The sequence below is a fragment of the Podarcis liolepis genome (assembly GCF_965112155.1).
Source record: "Podarcis liolepis genome assembly, chromosome: 5".
Classification (NCBI taxonomy): Eukaryota; Metazoa; Chordata; class Lepidosauria; order Squamata; family Lacertidae; genus Podarcis; species Podarcis liolepis.
The window spans coordinates 64,969,976-64,987,509 of record NC_139556.1 but is presented as its reverse complement, the minus strand read 5'-3'; the positions used below and the strand labels follow the sequence as shown (position 1 = coordinate 64,987,509).

General features: G+C 44.3%; 1 protein-coding gene across 1 annotated transcript in view; it reads left to right on the top strand.

The window, feature by feature from the left end:
• Positions 1 to 15,696, top strand: part of DGKG (diacylglycerol kinase gamma) — a 123,196-nt gene extending 107,500 nt beyond the window's left edge. Inside the window, 5 exon segments of the mRNA XM_083506384.1 lie at positions 109 to 310; positions 7,262 to 7,382; positions 8,576 to 8,636; positions 10,784 to 10,826; positions 10,829 to 15,696. Of these exon segments, the coding sequence (XP_083362510.1) occupies positions 109 to 310; positions 7,262 to 7,382; positions 8,576 to 8,636; positions 10,784 to 10,826; positions 10,829 to 11,052 (651 nt within the window). The 3' untranslated portion in view covers positions 11,053 to 15,696.
• Positions 15,697 to 17,534: the final 1,838 nt, after the last annotated feature.

Here is a 17,534-nt window from a genome sequence, read left to right as displayed (position 1 = left end):
GGGATAGAAGTGTTTAAATAAATACATAACAATGCAGTGCATTGATGCAGGGCATTTTACGCCTCACAATAGCTTCCTTTATCTTTGTCTCCCACCATTACCTGCCAGTGTGATGGAACGGTTCTGGATCTGAGTAGCACTTCACTGGAAGGTATCGCAGTCCTCAACATTCCCAGCATGTATGGCGGCTCCAATCTCTGGGGGGAGACCAAGAAACAACGCAGCTATAACCGGATGAGCAAGAAGGTACCTGAAAAGTTACAATCCTCAGTGGTTACTGATGCCAAGGAACTCAAGTTCTGTGTTCAAGGTAAGGGCATTTATTGTTATGATTGCAATAGAATGAGTGGATGGGTACCTATGGACATTTTAAGAGCTGGCCTTCTGCAACTGCTGCTGCCCCATGTGTAATCCATACTCAAAAAACTTGCCAGTTTTGAAGGGCCAAAAAGAGGTGGTGTGGCTCTCAGCTCAGTGAAAGTGATGGGCACGCAGTGCTTTTTTCTTTAAAAATGTTTAGGGGTACTCTCATTTTCCTACACATATTGAAATACTGCCCCTCAATGAGGCCAAACTTAAGATTCCCCCCTGAAAAAAGTACTGTGGGCATTTATGCATATGCGCTGAGATATTTGCAAGCAACAGTAATGGGTTGAGAACTAGCAATAACAGAAATCACCAGAACACATCACCTCTGTAATGCAAAGCCGATACAAAAAGGCACAATCCCTCTCCATTTGAATAAATGGGAGCTGTGCCGTAATCCCTGCCAATGTAGAATTTGATAGAGGATTGCACTGCTAAATTTTAGTTATGCCCTTATCAAATGTGTTTACAAACTCCAGTTCTGCTGCCTCTGACTCTTCTTTGTCCTTTGAAATAGAGTATAACAACCAATCTGTAAAAGTGAATGTATGCACTTTTTGCATGTAGTTTGTGTAATTTGCATATTTCCATACTACCATCCAACTATATAACATTTTCAAATTAGGAAAAGTCAGGTCCCTGCTCCCTAGGGGCTTACAATATTGAAACTGACACCAGGTAGACCACAAAGGAAGGGGAGGGAGAAATAAAGGCAGGGGTAAAATTGATTTGCGTTCATTTTGTGTTGTTCACTTATATCACAGCATCCCCATTTAACCTGTCAGCACTCTAAACTAGCAAAAGGGCATTTCTGGCACTTGGTGTCATACATAACTTTAGGGTATGTTGGATGAATGAGTCCTTGATGCTTTGACTTGATGTCATTAAAGTTGGTGATGATATTACTGAAGCAGGTGAAGAAACAGAAGAAGCATCCAAGTTTGTTGCAGTGCTGGGATCCCTGGTCTATATAACTCTGCTGAGATGCCCAGTCTGCTGTTTGGAGCTGGCAACTCTTCTGGCAGAGCTCTCGTGCCTCCAATAGTTGATTGACATGAAGCTTTATTCTTTTTATTGCTATGATGCCATGTGGAGAAGATATTTACCTGCCACAAGGGAGACCTGGCACACCCAGAATAAGCTGGCAATTCTAGCGCTGCAGGAGCTGCTTTTCCAGTTTAGTGGGCAAGGATAGGGCTTCTCTTCCCTCAGGGACCTCAGCTGATACAGATAAAGATAACTGATCTGGTTTGTGTTGTTTTTTCCCTCTTTCTAGCCTGGTAGTTCCTCTCTTGCAAAACTTGGCTCACTTATGCTAATTACCACTTGCTTTGTTTAGAAAACCTTCATGAAATTTACGTAACGCTTCCTATGAAATTAGAGCAAAAGCAGGTTACAAGACGGGTAGGTAAGATCCCAGAACGATAAGGAAGGAGGTTTTCTTTTGCCTCTCGTGGCTCAGTAGAAGTTGCTGCGTGCAGGATGGTAGCTGTCACCACAGGAGCTCCCAGAGCAGACGCCTTATAGGTCATCAAGACAGGCGCATTGTGTCACTGTTCACTAGATTTGCTAGGCCCAAACCACACGTGATAGCGGCAAGCCAAAAACCAGGTCTGAACGGATCAAGTCTAAAGTGGGAGGTGGGATTTAAAGTTCCCAAAAAGGAACTGAGAAGAGAGCTGGGTTCCAGTGGTTGCAGCTGACATTTGGAGTTAGTGGCAAGATCCGCAGGGTTTACCGTTCAATGAAAAAAACAGCAAAAGCACTATGATTTACAACTATAAGAAAAGTATTGCATATTACATAATGTAGCTGGGCTTTACGTGTATAGCCACTCACAAATTCTCTCTCTCACCCTGGACCAGGCCCCTGCAAAACCCTCTCTCTCGCTCTCCCCAACCCATCATTTGCCCACACAAAAACTCTCTCTCTCAAACTTCCTCCTGGCACCACCCCAGTCCTCTGCTTGCATCCCATGATAATTCTTGTTCTTGGCTCTCCTCCTCCCACTGGACACACCCTTTGCCCACGAAGTTTGGAGGAGGAGGAGCTTGAATACATGAAAAAGGCGTCCTGTCTGAAATCCAAAAAGGACAGGAGACACTTTTCTCCAAAAGAACGACCACATTTTTCTAGGGACAGGCAGAAACCCAAGACCAGAGACATTTCCAGTCCTAACAAGAGGTGGAGTTTATTGGAATCCAGTCAAGATCAAGCACTGAGGATCAGTTTTCAAAACTGAGTAGCAAGTGGGAGTGTAGAGCTACAACTTCACATCAACCAAGCTCAGCCGCAACTATAGGTACAAATATAGAAGGGAAGTGGGCAGTGCAATCTTAAGCATGTCTCCTCAGAAGTATTCCCCATAGAGTTCAATAGGACTTAACTTCCAGGTCAGTGTCGTCGTATAGGACTGCGGCCATAGTTACTTATTTTTTGCTCTCATGTTGAGAGCCAGCCTGGCACTCCTCCTCAGGTTCCGATTGCCTTCCAAGATTGCTCAGCAAGGCAGAGGCTGAAAAGGGTGGCGTGAGGCCAGCTAGAGCTTGTGGACGTGGCAGGGCACACCTGATAATTAGCCAGCCCTCCTAGTGACAGTCTACCATGCAGCATTCAAAGAGCCGTAATTAACAGATCTAAATAATCTTTTAATGTAAGCAACACGGCTGGCTTCCAGCTGTGAGTACGAGGATATCTCTGGAGGAAGGGCACAACAGGGCATGGACAAAGAGGGAAAGATGCAATAAGAATAAGGATACAGTACACTGACTGTCTAGTCCAGGGGTAGTCAACCTAAGGCCCAGGGACCGGATGTGGTCCAATCACCTTCTCAATCCGGCCCGCGGACGGTCAGCGTGTTTTTACATGAGTAGAATGTGTCCTTTTATTTAAAATGCATCTCTGGGTTATTTGTGGGGCACAGGAATTCGTTCATTATTTTTTTCAAAATATAGTCCGGCCCCCCACAAGGTCTGAGGGATGGTGGAACTGGCCCATGGCTGAAAAAGGTTGCTGACCCCTGGTCTAGTCCTCCCACCCCCACCCCCACCCCACTCCCCACTATGGAACCTGTTCCGAAAACACAATCACCATTTCTGCTAAAGAAACAGCCAGTTGCAGCTTGACTTGTTTGGATGAATCATTTCAATCTGCTAGTCTTATAAGCAACTTTTCTGCAGCATGCTTCGTCTCTGCTGCCAGTACACAGTGCTCCAGATTGCCCCACTTAATCTGTGGGTGGATGAGTGGATCTTGCTCCTGGACTAAGATTGAGCTAAATCAGGAGTAGCCAATGTGATGTCTTCCGGATACTGCTGAACTACAGCTCCCATCTCTCTGGACCATTAGCGATACTGGCTGGGGCCTGATGGGAAGTGGAGTCCAACAAGATTCCCCCTCATTCCTGCCCCCTGTGTTTTTAGTCATTCCTCCCTATCATCAACATAAATGCATGGATTTCAGGATGAGGGAGTTAGTTACTCACGCCACACTTTAAAATCAGCATTTTCCACGGGGCAGTTATTTTTATGTTTGTCTTTAACCTGAATTTCATTAGAGGTTGCATATTTAATTTCCTTCTACCCATGCTGGTCTCCTCTGAGTCTGAGTCTTTACAGAAAATGGATCTTGTAGGTTAATTAAATATTAAAGGGCTTCAGCTAATAACGGTGCTGGCGCAGCAGGGCAGGGCTGAGCTGCTGGAAATGAAAAGGAGGCTCGGATTCATGGACCCACAACCACCGGTTTCTCTGAAATGCTCTTTTGGTGAGAGTGCCTGGCTGAAAATAAGAAAAAGACCTATCTATGTACACGTGGGAGAAAGCGGAAAGCATTGGGAAGGAGCCTGGCATAGCAGGTGTTACATAGGCAAGGCAGAATGACTAAGAGGATGCTTTAATACAGCTACAATACAAGCAAAGGAAAGGAAGTTACAGAGGTGGGGAAACAACGCTCTCTCCAGAATATTCCATGGTGACTAATGCAAGAGAATTTTCTGAACGGAGAGGACTGAAGCAGAATCAGAGGCAGCAAGCCTTTGGGCATCTCCCTCATTTGGAAGAGTAGATGGCACCTTTTCAAATTACTTTTTCAAACTGGAGGTAATTGTTTGAAGACTGCAACTTTAAGAGCACTAAAGCAGAAGCTGGCAACTGAAGGCCTGCAGGCCATATTCAGCCCACCTGGCTTTCCCTCCTACGCAAGTTTTTCCACTTCTTCACCTCCTGGAATGATTGGTTCACAAGTGAGTTGGCACACAGTAGCCTTGTGAGCTTCCATGCTGCCTTTACATTGCCTGCACAGGTAATAATGGATAACTAACCTAAAAACAAGCACCACCCAGCATATCAGGATAAGGTTTGCAGGGTTGATTCTGAGGAATGTCAATTATTGCTTTTTGGAACAGCTACTTCTGCAGTACACAAAAACACAGATTATTTATAAACTAGGCTTGAGTCACACAAAGGAATTGGTTTAACAATGCAGCTTTGCATGATCTGCTATCAGTCTGATCTTCAGACTTTGTCAGCAAACACCTCCTTCTTGCCCAGGTTAGCATGTTACAGCAGAGCCCTTTGAGGTTTGAGGTGCAAGTAGCTCCGATCCACAGCTTAATTACATTTCTTGTGTCCTGGAAGAAGAAGAAGAAGAAGAAGAAGAAGAAGAAGAAGAAGAAGAAGAAGAAGAAGAAGAAAGAACCACACCAGAGAAAAACAGTCTTGACTGTGTAGACTGTGCCATATTTCAGAGATGGAACATATTAGTCCAATGGGCTCCACTGAGCAAAGGAAGGAAATTAAGGCTGTGGGATAGTCTGAGGCCACCGACGCCAATTTCTCGAGGCCTTTCAAGCCAGGCCTAGCTTTGGAGAATTAAAAATGCTGCTTCGCGGCAATGCAGAAGGAAATGACTCTTACTATTAGGACTGCAGGTGCATCCTTGGCATGGACAAATGGTTGGGTGTGAAGTAGGCAAAAGCCTCCAGTTTGCTCCGCTTTCACATTTGTTTCTCCTTGTTTGCTATTCATTGTTAATCTAGGACATGCTTTTTTCCCTGCACAGAAAAGGAAACAAAAAAATAGACCACACACGCGCGCAGCTGAGCTTAGGCAACAGGATTTGCCAAACAAACACCAAAACAGGACAGGGCAAGGCCCAGCTATTTATCATTAGCTGCCGCCTCATTTTCAGTGCCTGGAAGAAATGCTATACCTTTGAGCCAAAAGGCTTCTTCTTAAGATATTTGTGTTATGTGCAACAAATGAGCAACCATCAGTAGCGCTTTTGGGCAGCACAGACTACCAGTGTGTCACCCTGCACACGCCCCTCTGAAAATGAGTGGGTGCTGCTCAAGAGGGCTACCCCATGTACAGTTGATGCTCCTGCCAAGGTGGCAAAGGGTCTGGAAACCAAGCCTTATGAGCAACAGTTGAAGGAGTTGGGTATGTTCAGCCTGGTAAAGAGGAGCCTGATATGATAGCCATCTTCAAATATCTAAGGAGCTGTCACAGGGAGAATAGTGCAAGGTTGTTTTCTCCTGCTCTGGAGGATAGGACGAACCAATGGATTCAAGTTACAAGAAAGGAGATTCTGACGTAACATGAGGAAGAGCTTTCTGACAGTAAGAGCTGTTCAACAGTGGAACAAACTCCCATGAGACATGAGAGGCGGTGGAACTTCTTTGGAGCTTTTTAAGGAGAGGTTGGGCGGCCGTTTGCCATGGATGCTTTAATTAAGATTTCTGCATTGCAGGGGGTTGGCCATGATGTCCTCTGGGATCCCTTCCAATTCTATGACTCCTTTCGTATTGGATCAAGACATCTTCCTCCAAGGAAGGGCTTCTGTTTCAGGGATATCGCGTTTCTCAAGCCCTTGAAACATTTCCCCAGCAAATAACCTGGGGAATGTGATTCTTTTCCTAGCATTGTGATCTGGAATGGTATTGGTATTGGTATTGGTATTGGTATTGGTATTGGTATTGGTATTGGTATTGCATGCATGAGAGTTGCATGCACCAGTAGATGGTGCCTGTAATGTCATGAATGGTGAGTGGTATGGCTCGTGCCACAACACCTGTCCCATATTGTGACCTTAAGACTGGTGAGGTCTTCCAGGTGAGGACCCACATAAGAGCAGAAACTAACTCTTCTCAAGGCAAAGCAGAATGCAGAGAAACTCCTTGACAGTTTAGTGCTCTTTTCCAGCTCTGAATTAATATCCCTGCTTTACCTGAGAATTCAATTGCAAGGTGAGCATAGGAAGGTGCTATTTGACTGGACTATGTATTCTATGGTTTGACCTGAAACTTATTGAAACAAAAGTATATCATACACCAAAATTCTCAAGAGAATGAATTCTATGACACACAGAAAGTCTCCCAGAATTACAAAACACCCAAGTAAATTCCTCACACCCCCTTTTATTATTATTTTTCACTCTTTTCCATGGAAATTTCTGCTAAATTTGGCTGGGTTGTGCCGATGTTAAATACTTTTTAAACGTATAGCACATACATTGCATGTATATATCCATCTGAAGCTTGAGAGGTGCTCTTTCAGATGGCACTGGGCTCAATTTTTTCCATCTTAGCTACTTCAAGAAATATTGAGCTACATACAGCACAGAGTAAAACACACACACAACACCTCAAAGGAGATGATTTAAGGAGACTTTTTGTATGTGACTAAGCTCATCTTCTTGAGCATTTTGGTGTATGGTAGTGTATCTGTTGCAATAAGCTTGAAGTTGATGTTCTAGACATTGCCTTCAGACCACATTTTCTGCTCCTAAGTGCATCTTCTCTTGCTCACTCCTCCCACCCTATGCATTATGCTCATGGAAGGCAAAGCCCATACTTGTATTTGTTTCATTCACACATTACCCTTTCTCTCATTAGATCTCAGCGACCAACTCCTGGAAGTTGTGGGCCTTGAAGGGGCGATGGAGATGGGGCAGATCTATACTGGACTGAAAAGTGCTGGCAAGAGGCTAGCTCAGTGTTCCTCCGTTACCATCAGGTACCAATCACCCCAGGGTCTTGGTCCCTACATCTTGCTTTTGCTCAAGTCTGCTGAGAGCTCCGGATGGGATTCAAAGCATGAAATCACAGTACAGCCAGGAAAGCATCACGTGGGGAGTGGGGGCAAGCAGAGACTGACATCTGTTTTTTGTTGTTGACTCAAATTGATGTCTTGTTGGGCCTATGCCACGCATAACATTGTAGAGCCGAGGCAGCTATGGCACCCATAAAATGCAGCACTCTGTGCTATAGAAGGATGGATTCAAGTTGTGTTGGAAGGGCCAATAAGTATTTCCACCTCCTAATTAGTCCTGGGTAAGGAGATTGCTAGGCAAGGGAAGCAGCAGACTGGCTATAGAGGTGGTAGGCAGCCATGCCTACTGGACAGTCCAAGGCGATCAACACACCACTGGTCACTGCAGCGCCAAATGCTCCTCCTGACAGCAACTGGGACTATATCCTGCTTGTGAGTAAGGGCTACTGACTGAGTGCCTATTCGTACATATGGGAAACAGGAAAGACGTGAGGTATAGATAGTCTAAGAGGTACGGAGCTGAGAGGACCTCCAGGCCCAGGGGAGCATAGTTGGGTTGAGCGATAATCTCCTTCCAGGACCTTTGACAACTGGTTGAAGCAAGCAGAATGTTAAGGGTTCCTTTGGGCAGGTTATAAGAGGCTTCAAGCTGGTCTGTGAGAGACTTAAGCGAAGAAGAAGGTACCTTGCACTCCTCTCCCCTGACCTCTGTTGCAGGTCCTTGTTGCAATCCTCTCTGTTATTTTTAATACTAAGTTCCAATTTTCTAGCCTTCAAAGTGGTGCATTTGAAAACGAGATGGCAAAAAGTCCTAAATGGGCAGAAATATAGAGGTGTATTTGAGATTAGAACAAAAATCCATTGCACACAAGGAGTGTTCTAGGAAAACAGGTAGCAGGTTCACATATAAGGTGAATGACATTTAAGAGGTGGATCTGAAATACAGAAATTGACTGTGGTCTTCCTTGCACTCCTCAACAGATCGCTGAGCCATCTCCATTGTGAGTAACAGAATGTAGGGCTAGACCACCTTGTTTTTCTCCCTCTTTGCCAAAAATGTTTGTTATTATCAGCTTGCAACAAGATACAGTTTCTGCCCCAGCTTATCCACTTCAGTCTTGTTAACTTTTTCTCTATGCCTTGCTTGTGGGTTCCAGGACAACCAAGCTTTTGCCCATGCAAGTGGATGGAGAGCCCTGGATGCAGCCACCTTGCACAGTGAGTCGTTGCATGTTATGAAAGGGATCTGGGATATGCAAGTATAGCTCATCTCTCAGTGCTAGAAGCTATGGAAGATTGATCTCTAGAGCAGGAGTGACCGATGTGATGTCCTGCAGATGTTGTTGGATTACAGCTTCCATCATCCCTGGCCATTGGTCATGCTGGCTGGGGTTGATGAGAACATCTTGAGAATACCATGTTGGCTGTCCCTCTTCTGGAGAATGAACTGCAGGTGAGACCCAGATCTCAGTTGTGGATCCTGGAAAGGGACTACATTTCAAAATCAGCTTTTATTTCACATGGAAACAATGGAGCAAAATAACTATAATATCCTAGCAAATAGCCCTCTACAATTTTAGAAGGAGGAAGCATGATTTTCCTGTCTCCTTTGATGTTATATTCTCAAACCCTTTCTCAGCAATGACAGTCACATTTGTATTCCTAATGGAAAATCAAAGGGGAAAGAGGGAGAGACCTATGGTGGTTGTACACAGCTACAACATTATGGACATTGCTGTACCTTCTGTGTCTCCACACCATTGTACATCATCTGAAGATCAAAGGAGGATGGGTTAGACATGTAAAAAAGACAGATGGTCCTCTGTTATTTGCGAATGAGTAGAACAGAATGTTGCAATGAACAATTTCAGCTGAAAATAAAGGATCTTAAGATTCATGTGTACATACAAATGTCACCAGTGGTCAGGAAATAACATTAGGAACATTTTTCTCATTGGTCACTGAAAACTTTGTATAGTGCTTTTTCTGTTTCCTAGGTTTCCCTATGGGAGTTGAAACCCTTTGACAGTGAAGCATTGGTTGTAACTGTATACTGGTGGTGCTGTAAAAATCTTCCCAAAAGCAATTGTGCTGAGCACCTGGAGGCATCCAGTTCCTTTTTCTGTGTGATTCTGGATACCAGCCCCCATCCTTCATATTGCATTGAGGCCTTATCCTTGTGGCAGATGACTTGTCAGACAGGAAATGCTTTATGTGGCTTCCTGGGAGTCTGCCTGCCACCCCTGAACCATCTCAGGGGGTTGTCCTGATCCTCTGCTGCCTCCACACCCACCCAGAGGTCTTAAGGTCGTATCACAGTGCTGCCTCCAGTTTGATTGGTATTCCGATAAGCAGCCTTGCTCATGTTGCATAAGGAACTGGGCAGACTTGTCCTTCCTTTCCCTGCTTCCTGATGCAAGAGGTGTGGGGGTGGAACTTGTGAGCAGCGCCTCTCTTGACGGTGGCTTGATTGGGTCACAGGAGGGTACTCTGGCACCCCATACATTTAAAGCAGTCTTCTACAACAACATCTGGATGGCCACAGGCTCCTCATCCCTGCTTCCATCCGTGAAAGCAAAAGCACTGTTGCAGTTTAAAAGGGCTGCTGGATAAAATCAGACACAGGTTCAAGTGCAGATGTGGCCCACTGGAACGGCCCAGTTTTCAATGGGATACTGTCCCTGCTCCCCACACACCCACATACAGTCCACAGCAAGGTGCCTACTGGGTCACTTATCCAAGGCATCTTCACTTGGTTGCAAGTGGTCAAAAGCCAGGTGCAAAATACACCTGGCTAATTTCGAACACTGCTTATACCACTTTAAAAGTCCTGGCTTCCCCTCAAAGAATCCTGGGAACTGAAATTCATTAAGGATGCTTCAGAGACCCCTATTCCGCTCGCAGAGCTACAAGTCCAAAAGTTCCTTGGGATGAGGGATTGATTGATAAACCACTCCGAGAATTATGGGTCTCAGGTGGGAATAACAACTCTCAGTGCCCTTAACAAACTACAGCTGCCAGGATTTTGGGGGTGGGGGTGGGGGAACCATGACCCTTAAGGTGATATAGGTATAGGGCAGAAGGTCTTAGGGGAACCCCTGGCATTTCCAGCCAGAACTAGGAAAGGCCACTGCCTGAAATTCCAAGGAGGTTCTGCCAGTCAAGTGTGAACAGTACTAAGCCAGGTGGACCTGCACTGCTGGGGTTGGACTACAAGACCCTTGGGGTCCCTTCCAGCTCTACAGTTTGATGATTCTATGACCAGTGGGTCAGATTTGGCATAAGACAGCTTCCTATGTTCCTTGAGCTCTTGGCATCATGGCTGTTGCAATGCTCTAATCCCGATGCTATTTCTTTCCGTTCAGATTAAAATCACCCACAAAAGCCAAGTGCCGATGTTACTGGGACCTCCCCAAAAGAGCAGCTTCTTCTTCCTGAGGAGGAGGAACCGAACTCGAGACTAATCTGCCACCAAGCAAAAGAACAATCTTCCGAAGCAGCAGTTCTCCATTCCAGTGGCAGTCGACCGCACAGGGGGAAAGCCTATGGAAAGAAACCTTCATCTCTTCAGATCTCCTGGCTTCTGAATCTGCTTCGGAAACATCAGTCTGGAGGCAGCATTATGAACTCTTAGTGGAAAATAACAGGGTTGGCATTCGGCAGCCGAACTGAAATAGCGGTGTGGGTTTGTATATACATGCACACATAGCCACATTCTCTAAATATCACTGGCAGGGATAACACTAACATTGATGGTTCAGCGCCACAGTCTAAGGAGGAGAAACTCTCAAAACTGCTCTGGTTGGGACTGTTCTGAGGAGAGCTGTTCTAGGCGGCCATGAATTGCACAGCCCTGTCTGAAAGCAAACAAACAGACATGGAAAACGGCATGTCTGACGTAGCCCTGCAGATGGGATGTGGGATCTTTTCCATTTATTCGGACTCTTTAGAACCCCAGAAGCTGCTGTTAAAACACCAAACTTGGCAAAGAAACCGAGCTTCACTTATTTATTTATTTTTAAGTATGTCAGAAGACTTTTGGCATCTCGCTGTGCTGCCCTCTTGGGTCACCAAATCCTACACATGATAAGAAATGTTCTTTATTTATTTTTTCCTTAGCTTGGGAGGTGGGGAAACACTGGGGGAGGTAAGAAGGGGAAGGAGGAGGGCACATTATTATCCACCACCCCCAAACTCTTACAACAGCAGTGTCTTTTGCTAGCTTGGTTCTAATTTTATTTTATTTTTTTAAGCAGAAGCTGGTTAGGCGTTCCATTTCAGAGGCTTATGAATGCAGAAAGCAGAGATTGCCAAGTGAGGAAACCAGAAAGAGTGAAGTTGACAATAAAAAAGGCAGGAGCCTTTTTTGGCAGCAGAAAGCAAACTCAGGGTACTTTAGATGTAGGAATAACAAGTCAGTTTGGTCTATGATGACAATGACAACCTCACCAACTTGGGGATCCTTTCAGCTTAGATGTAGGCCACGCTTCTCTCTGTTAATATTTTTGCGTTCTCCTTTCAGTTCTGGACGCTTTTCTTTTCTTCAGTCTGACCACATCTGACACATGTGAACATGTTTTTAAGTTTTCTCTGGCAGCACTGATTGAGAGCTCTGCCAGAACACACTCTCGTCCTGGGACTGACTTTAGTCCAATGGCAAAAATTCCAAATCAAGTGCTGGATGTGTTACAATGGCCTAAACATGCGGCAAGGATTGAACCCCAAAACCAAGAGCCAATTCCATGGCTGGCATTTGAATGTCATTAAAGGCCAGCTTGGTCCCATGATGAAATGTAAGCATACACAGAGGTCATCCTAAAGAGCTAATATTCCCCACCACCACCATGTATTTGTTCCTGTAACAGAGCAGCACAGAAGAGAACTCTGAAAAACTCCCAAAGAGGAGAGATTAAAATGGCTCTGTGTTTCAATATGAATTGAATATCCAGGTTAGCTGCTATTCTTCCATGCTCTAACTCTTTTAACTGCATAGACTGTGAGTCAAATTTTGAGTTGTCCAAAAGCAAAACTTGGCAGTCAAGCCACGTTGGGTTTGGATCCACCAGTAGCCCACATGCCACCTTGGTGCAATTCCTATTTTTTCTTCAAGAGAGGAATCCATGAACAGCTTGAATAGCCTGTAACATAACTCCTCTTCAAAGCAGACCAGTCATTGGCAAATGGGCCTATGAAAGATTGTTTTTATTACGTCATCAAAGGAAAAGAGTCTGAGCCAGACAATGTTCTTAATGTAACCTTCTTCTGTGTGAGATAGCCTTGCAGGATTTTGTTTGGGTGGCTCTTTGCCCTGGTTTGAAGCCGCTCAGGGTCAGCAAGCACGTCTCATTCACATTTAACTGCAGAAGAATAAGGAAGTGTTAACTGACTCTCCTTGTTGGCTGACAGGACCACGTGGAAGGCTCGCCTCTGCATATCTGAAAGAAAGGAATGCAATCTTTGATTTATTCTTTGAAAGTGGAAAAAGCTGGTGGCACAATTCCAACTATTATGCCTATTTATTTTACTGCTTAAATAATGAGGAAGGGTGTTCTCAGCTAATGTAATTCTTTCTAGATGAAGTCACTTGGCTTCACCTAGAACAAACCCTGCCTAACTCTCTCAATAAGCTAGGAAATCTGGTGGAGACCTTGGCATCCATGACAATATGACTGTATTTTCATAGATAACTGCGTTGCCGTCACGAACCCCACAGTGTTACATTTGGGACCCATTCAGATGATAGCATTTATCTGAGCAAGAAGCAAAAGGCAGAACAAACTGTGGTGGCTGTGCAGATTTGTTCTTACAGCTGGAAATTGAGGAATCTCCCCAAAGAGGGATGTTTTGGCTTTGTGGTCTCAGGAATGATTAAGCCCTATTTACTGTGTTACCTCTTTAGGGCTGCATGACAGCTGCTTCCACAGAGGGACCATTTACACTCAACATCCGAAGTCTCCATGTGCTGCTTATTTTTGTGGGGCAGAAGATACCCCATTGGCTGCCAGCTACATTATCCTACCTGCTTCCCCTTCTCCCTTCCCAAAGCTCCATTTCCTTCCTGCTCAACTCACCTGTCTCTGAACGTTTTTGCATCACCATATCTTTGTCTCTTTTCTTTTCTGTATTCTGCTTCTTTTCAGGGTTTTTGGTTCAATGCTACAAATATAGCTTGTTCTCTCTTTTCTCAAATATAATTATCTTCTGCCATTGAATTGATATTTAGCTTGGTTTGGTTTGGGTTTAATTGACTGTACAGCAAAGAACAAAGGAAAATAATTTATCCAGAAGTCAGCAGCTAGAAGCTCAGGATTCTTGAGTTGCCAAGGAGAAAAACAACACAGCGCAAATTCTGTCCCCCTTGGGGATTTCCATGCAGTTGCAACTAGATCTTAGCCCACTTTATCAATCTGGTGCAAAAGTAAAGGAGAGGCAAGTGTTAAGCACTAGGCATTTCTGTCTCCCCCAATCTGGTACCCTCCAGATACTCTGGACTATAACTGGTCGTTGTCCTGACCATCATCCCTGACCATTGTCCATGCTAAGCTATAGTCCAAAATACATGGAGAGCACCAACTTGGGGAAGACTGAAGTAGATTCTTAACAATAAAGGTAGTAAGGTACTAACCGAGAAAACTAAAGGCAATGGGCCAGGATTCAGTACATTGAAAATATTAGTTTCTCCCTCTCTGAAATATGGGGACATGCCTATGCCACAAATTTAAGCTGGGTTGCTGATGAGTCCCTTCCTCAGGGAACTGTGATTCTATGAAGAGGACCAGTAACAGAATTCTCAGGCCCCTAACAAAAACTATAATTCTTATCATTTGTTGGGGGAAGTCATAACAATTAAACTGGCATAAAGCACAACTATGAAACTGGTGTTTGTAGACATGCTGTGGGTGATTTGATTCAGGACTAGCAAGCTGGCTTACTGAGGAACTCAATATCTTGTTTCTTATAGGACTGTTCAACTGATAAAATTGCACTGGTTTAATTATAACTAAATCCACCTTCTGACAAGGATTACTGGTATTTGGATTTGAAATAATTCTGGAAAACCATCAGTGGCTCAATTGTTAAAGTGGAGCAGGAAAACAATCACAGAAGGAAGGAGTCTATATAAACAGTAAATAAATGTTCAAAAAAACATCTTTAACCAGACAGGCAGTGTAGAAGTAGCTGAGATTTGCGCAGAAAAGAAATCAAGAGCTCAGAATGACTTATGGGCAACCAAAGGCATATTAAAAATGAACAAATTATCATAAGGAAAGCAGCTGGACTAAATTCATATCTTAAAATCAGATATTAACAAAGGTTGTTAGGAGATTAGGTAAGAATAGGAAATAGATTCTCTTCCAGACTAGCAAAATAAGATTCTGAGGGTCCTGGAGAAAATGACAATTGAATGGTTCAGGGGACAAGAATACCTAATTGTATTTGCCAGATTCCATGCCTAGGTACTCACTAACACTTATCAGTTGTTCAGCTTTAAACAACTGACTGATTGCCACAAGTATTATGGGCCAAATAGTGCTTTTGCTGTCAGGTGTGACTGAGGCTTTGCTACATTTCTGAAATGTCAAAGCGTCACAGAGATGCTTGGTGATTAAGAAGGAAGTAGGAAGGTGCTGTACTTTCAGTGGGGGAATAGCAAAGTTAGCTCCAATGGCATGGGAAGACAGCAACCTTGCTGAAGCTAATACATCTAATTTTAGATGCCTTTAGAAAATATAACAATGAGCTGGGTTTCATGTAATGTAACCCTAAGTCAAACCATGGCTTAGCTTGAACACAGAAGCATGAGGGCTCCTGGTGAGGAGATCACAGCAGCTCCATTCATGATCCTCCTGCTGCTGAGCTAAGCCATAGCTTGGCTGAGACTGTCCTTTGAACCCCAGGCTCATGGCTTGTCTCCTCCAGACAAACCACAAACTGTAAACACAAGAACAACATTCAGTTGCCCCTCATGTTTAGTCTGGAGTGACACCAACCACAAACCTGGGATTGGATGAAACTAAGCCAAACCATAGCTAAGCTCATGGCAGTACAGGAGGAGGAGTTACAAAGGTGCCACCGTCTCCTCTCTGGGAACTTGCACATTCACACTAAGCCACTGTTGACAGTTCACTTAATATTAATCAGGGCAGCCAAAAACAAAGTAGCATTTTTAGTGTTTCCCATTCAGTAACAAAAATAATAATAACATAATCTAAAAACCACAGTATACCAGCCAGGCTAGACATCACCTCTTATTTGATACCCTAATACAAATAAATTTCATAGAATCATAGAATCATAGAGTTGGAATAGACCACAAGGGCCATCGAGTCCAACCCCCTGCCAAGCAGGAAACACCATCAGAGCACTCCTGACATATGGTTGTCAAGCCTCTGCTTAAAGACCTCCAAAGGAGGAGACTCCACCACACTCCTTGGCAGCAAATTCCACTGTCGAACAGCTCTTACTGTCAGGAAGTTCTTCCTAATGTTTAGGTGGCATCTTCTTTCTTGTAGTTTGGATCCATTGCTCCGTGTCCGCTTCTCTGGAGCAGCAGAAAACAACCTTTCTCCCTCCTCTATATGACATCCTTTTATATATTTGAACATGGCTATCATATCACCCCTTAACCTCCTCTTCTCCAGGCTAAACATGCCCAGCTCCCTTAGCCGTTCCTCATAAGGCATCGTTTCCAGGCCTTTGACCATTTTGGTTGCCCTCCTCTGGACACGTTCCAGTTTGTCAGTGTCCTTCTTGAACTGTGGTGCCCAGAACTGGACACAGTACTCCAGGTGAGGTCTGACCAGAGCAGAATACAGTGGCACTATTACTTCCCTTGATCTAGATGCTATACTCCTATTGATGCAGCCCAGAATTGCATTGGCTTTTTAAGCTGCCGCGTCACACTGTTGGCTCATGTCAAGTTTGTGGTCAACCAAGACTCCTAGATCCTTTTCACATGTACTGCTCTCAAGCCAGGTGTCACCCATCTTGTATTTGTGCCTCTCATTTTTTTTGCCCAAGTGCAATACTTTACATTTCTCCCTGTTAAAGTTCATCTTGTTTGTTTTGGCCCAGTTCTCTAATCTGTCAAGGTCGTTTTGAAGTGTGATCCTGTCCTCTGGGGTGTTAGCCACCCCTCCCAGTTTGGTGTCATCTGCAAATTTGATCAGGATGCCCTTGAGTCCATCATCCAAGTCATTGATAAAGATGTTGAATAAGACCGGGCCCAAGACAGAACCCTGTGGCACCCCACTAGTCACTCTTCTCCAGGATGAAGAGGAACCATTGATGAGCACCCTTTGGGTTCGGTCAGTCAGCCAGTTACAAATCCACTGAGTGGTAGCATAGTCAAGACCGCATTTTACCAGCTTCTTTACAAGAATATCATGGGGCACCTTGTCGAATGCCTTGCTGAAATCAAGGTAGGCTACATCCACTGCGTTCCCTTCATCTACCAGGCTTGTAATTCTGTCAAAAAACGAGATCAGGTTAGTCTGACATGACTTATTTTTCAGAAATCCATGCTGACTATTGGTGATCGCAGCATTCCTTTCTAGGTGCTCACAGACTGTTTGCTTAATGATCTGCTCCAGAATCTTCCGAAATTTAAAAAGGATATCCTGGATATCACAGGAAACATTCTGGAGAACAGCCAACAAGAGGCATGAAATGACACGCTGCCTGATGTTTACTTGGAAGTAAGTCCTGCTGGAATCAATGAGACTTACTCCCTCCTAAACATAGACAGGATGCAGATGACAACCCAATCCTAAATCTGGTGCACTTAATGTGAAAATGAACATTTATGATCAGGCTGCTCTGGGACAGTAGGCAAGCCAAGAAAAAGATTTAGATGGCTGAAAAATAATAATATTGTCCAATTCCTATAGGGTTAGAGAAAGGTTGCTGAGATGGCTTATAAAAAAGGGTTAAGAAACAATGCATTGTTTGCCCTCCAAAAATCCACCCTCCCATACAGGGAGAGAAAAATAGCCAGAGGGCAGACATTGAATGAAGGAGAGATACTTAAACAGCAGAAGTGGTTGCAGAGCATCAGAGCAGCTTTAAAACCCAAATGATCTGGCCACACTCAAGATTCCCATAATTTAAAATAAT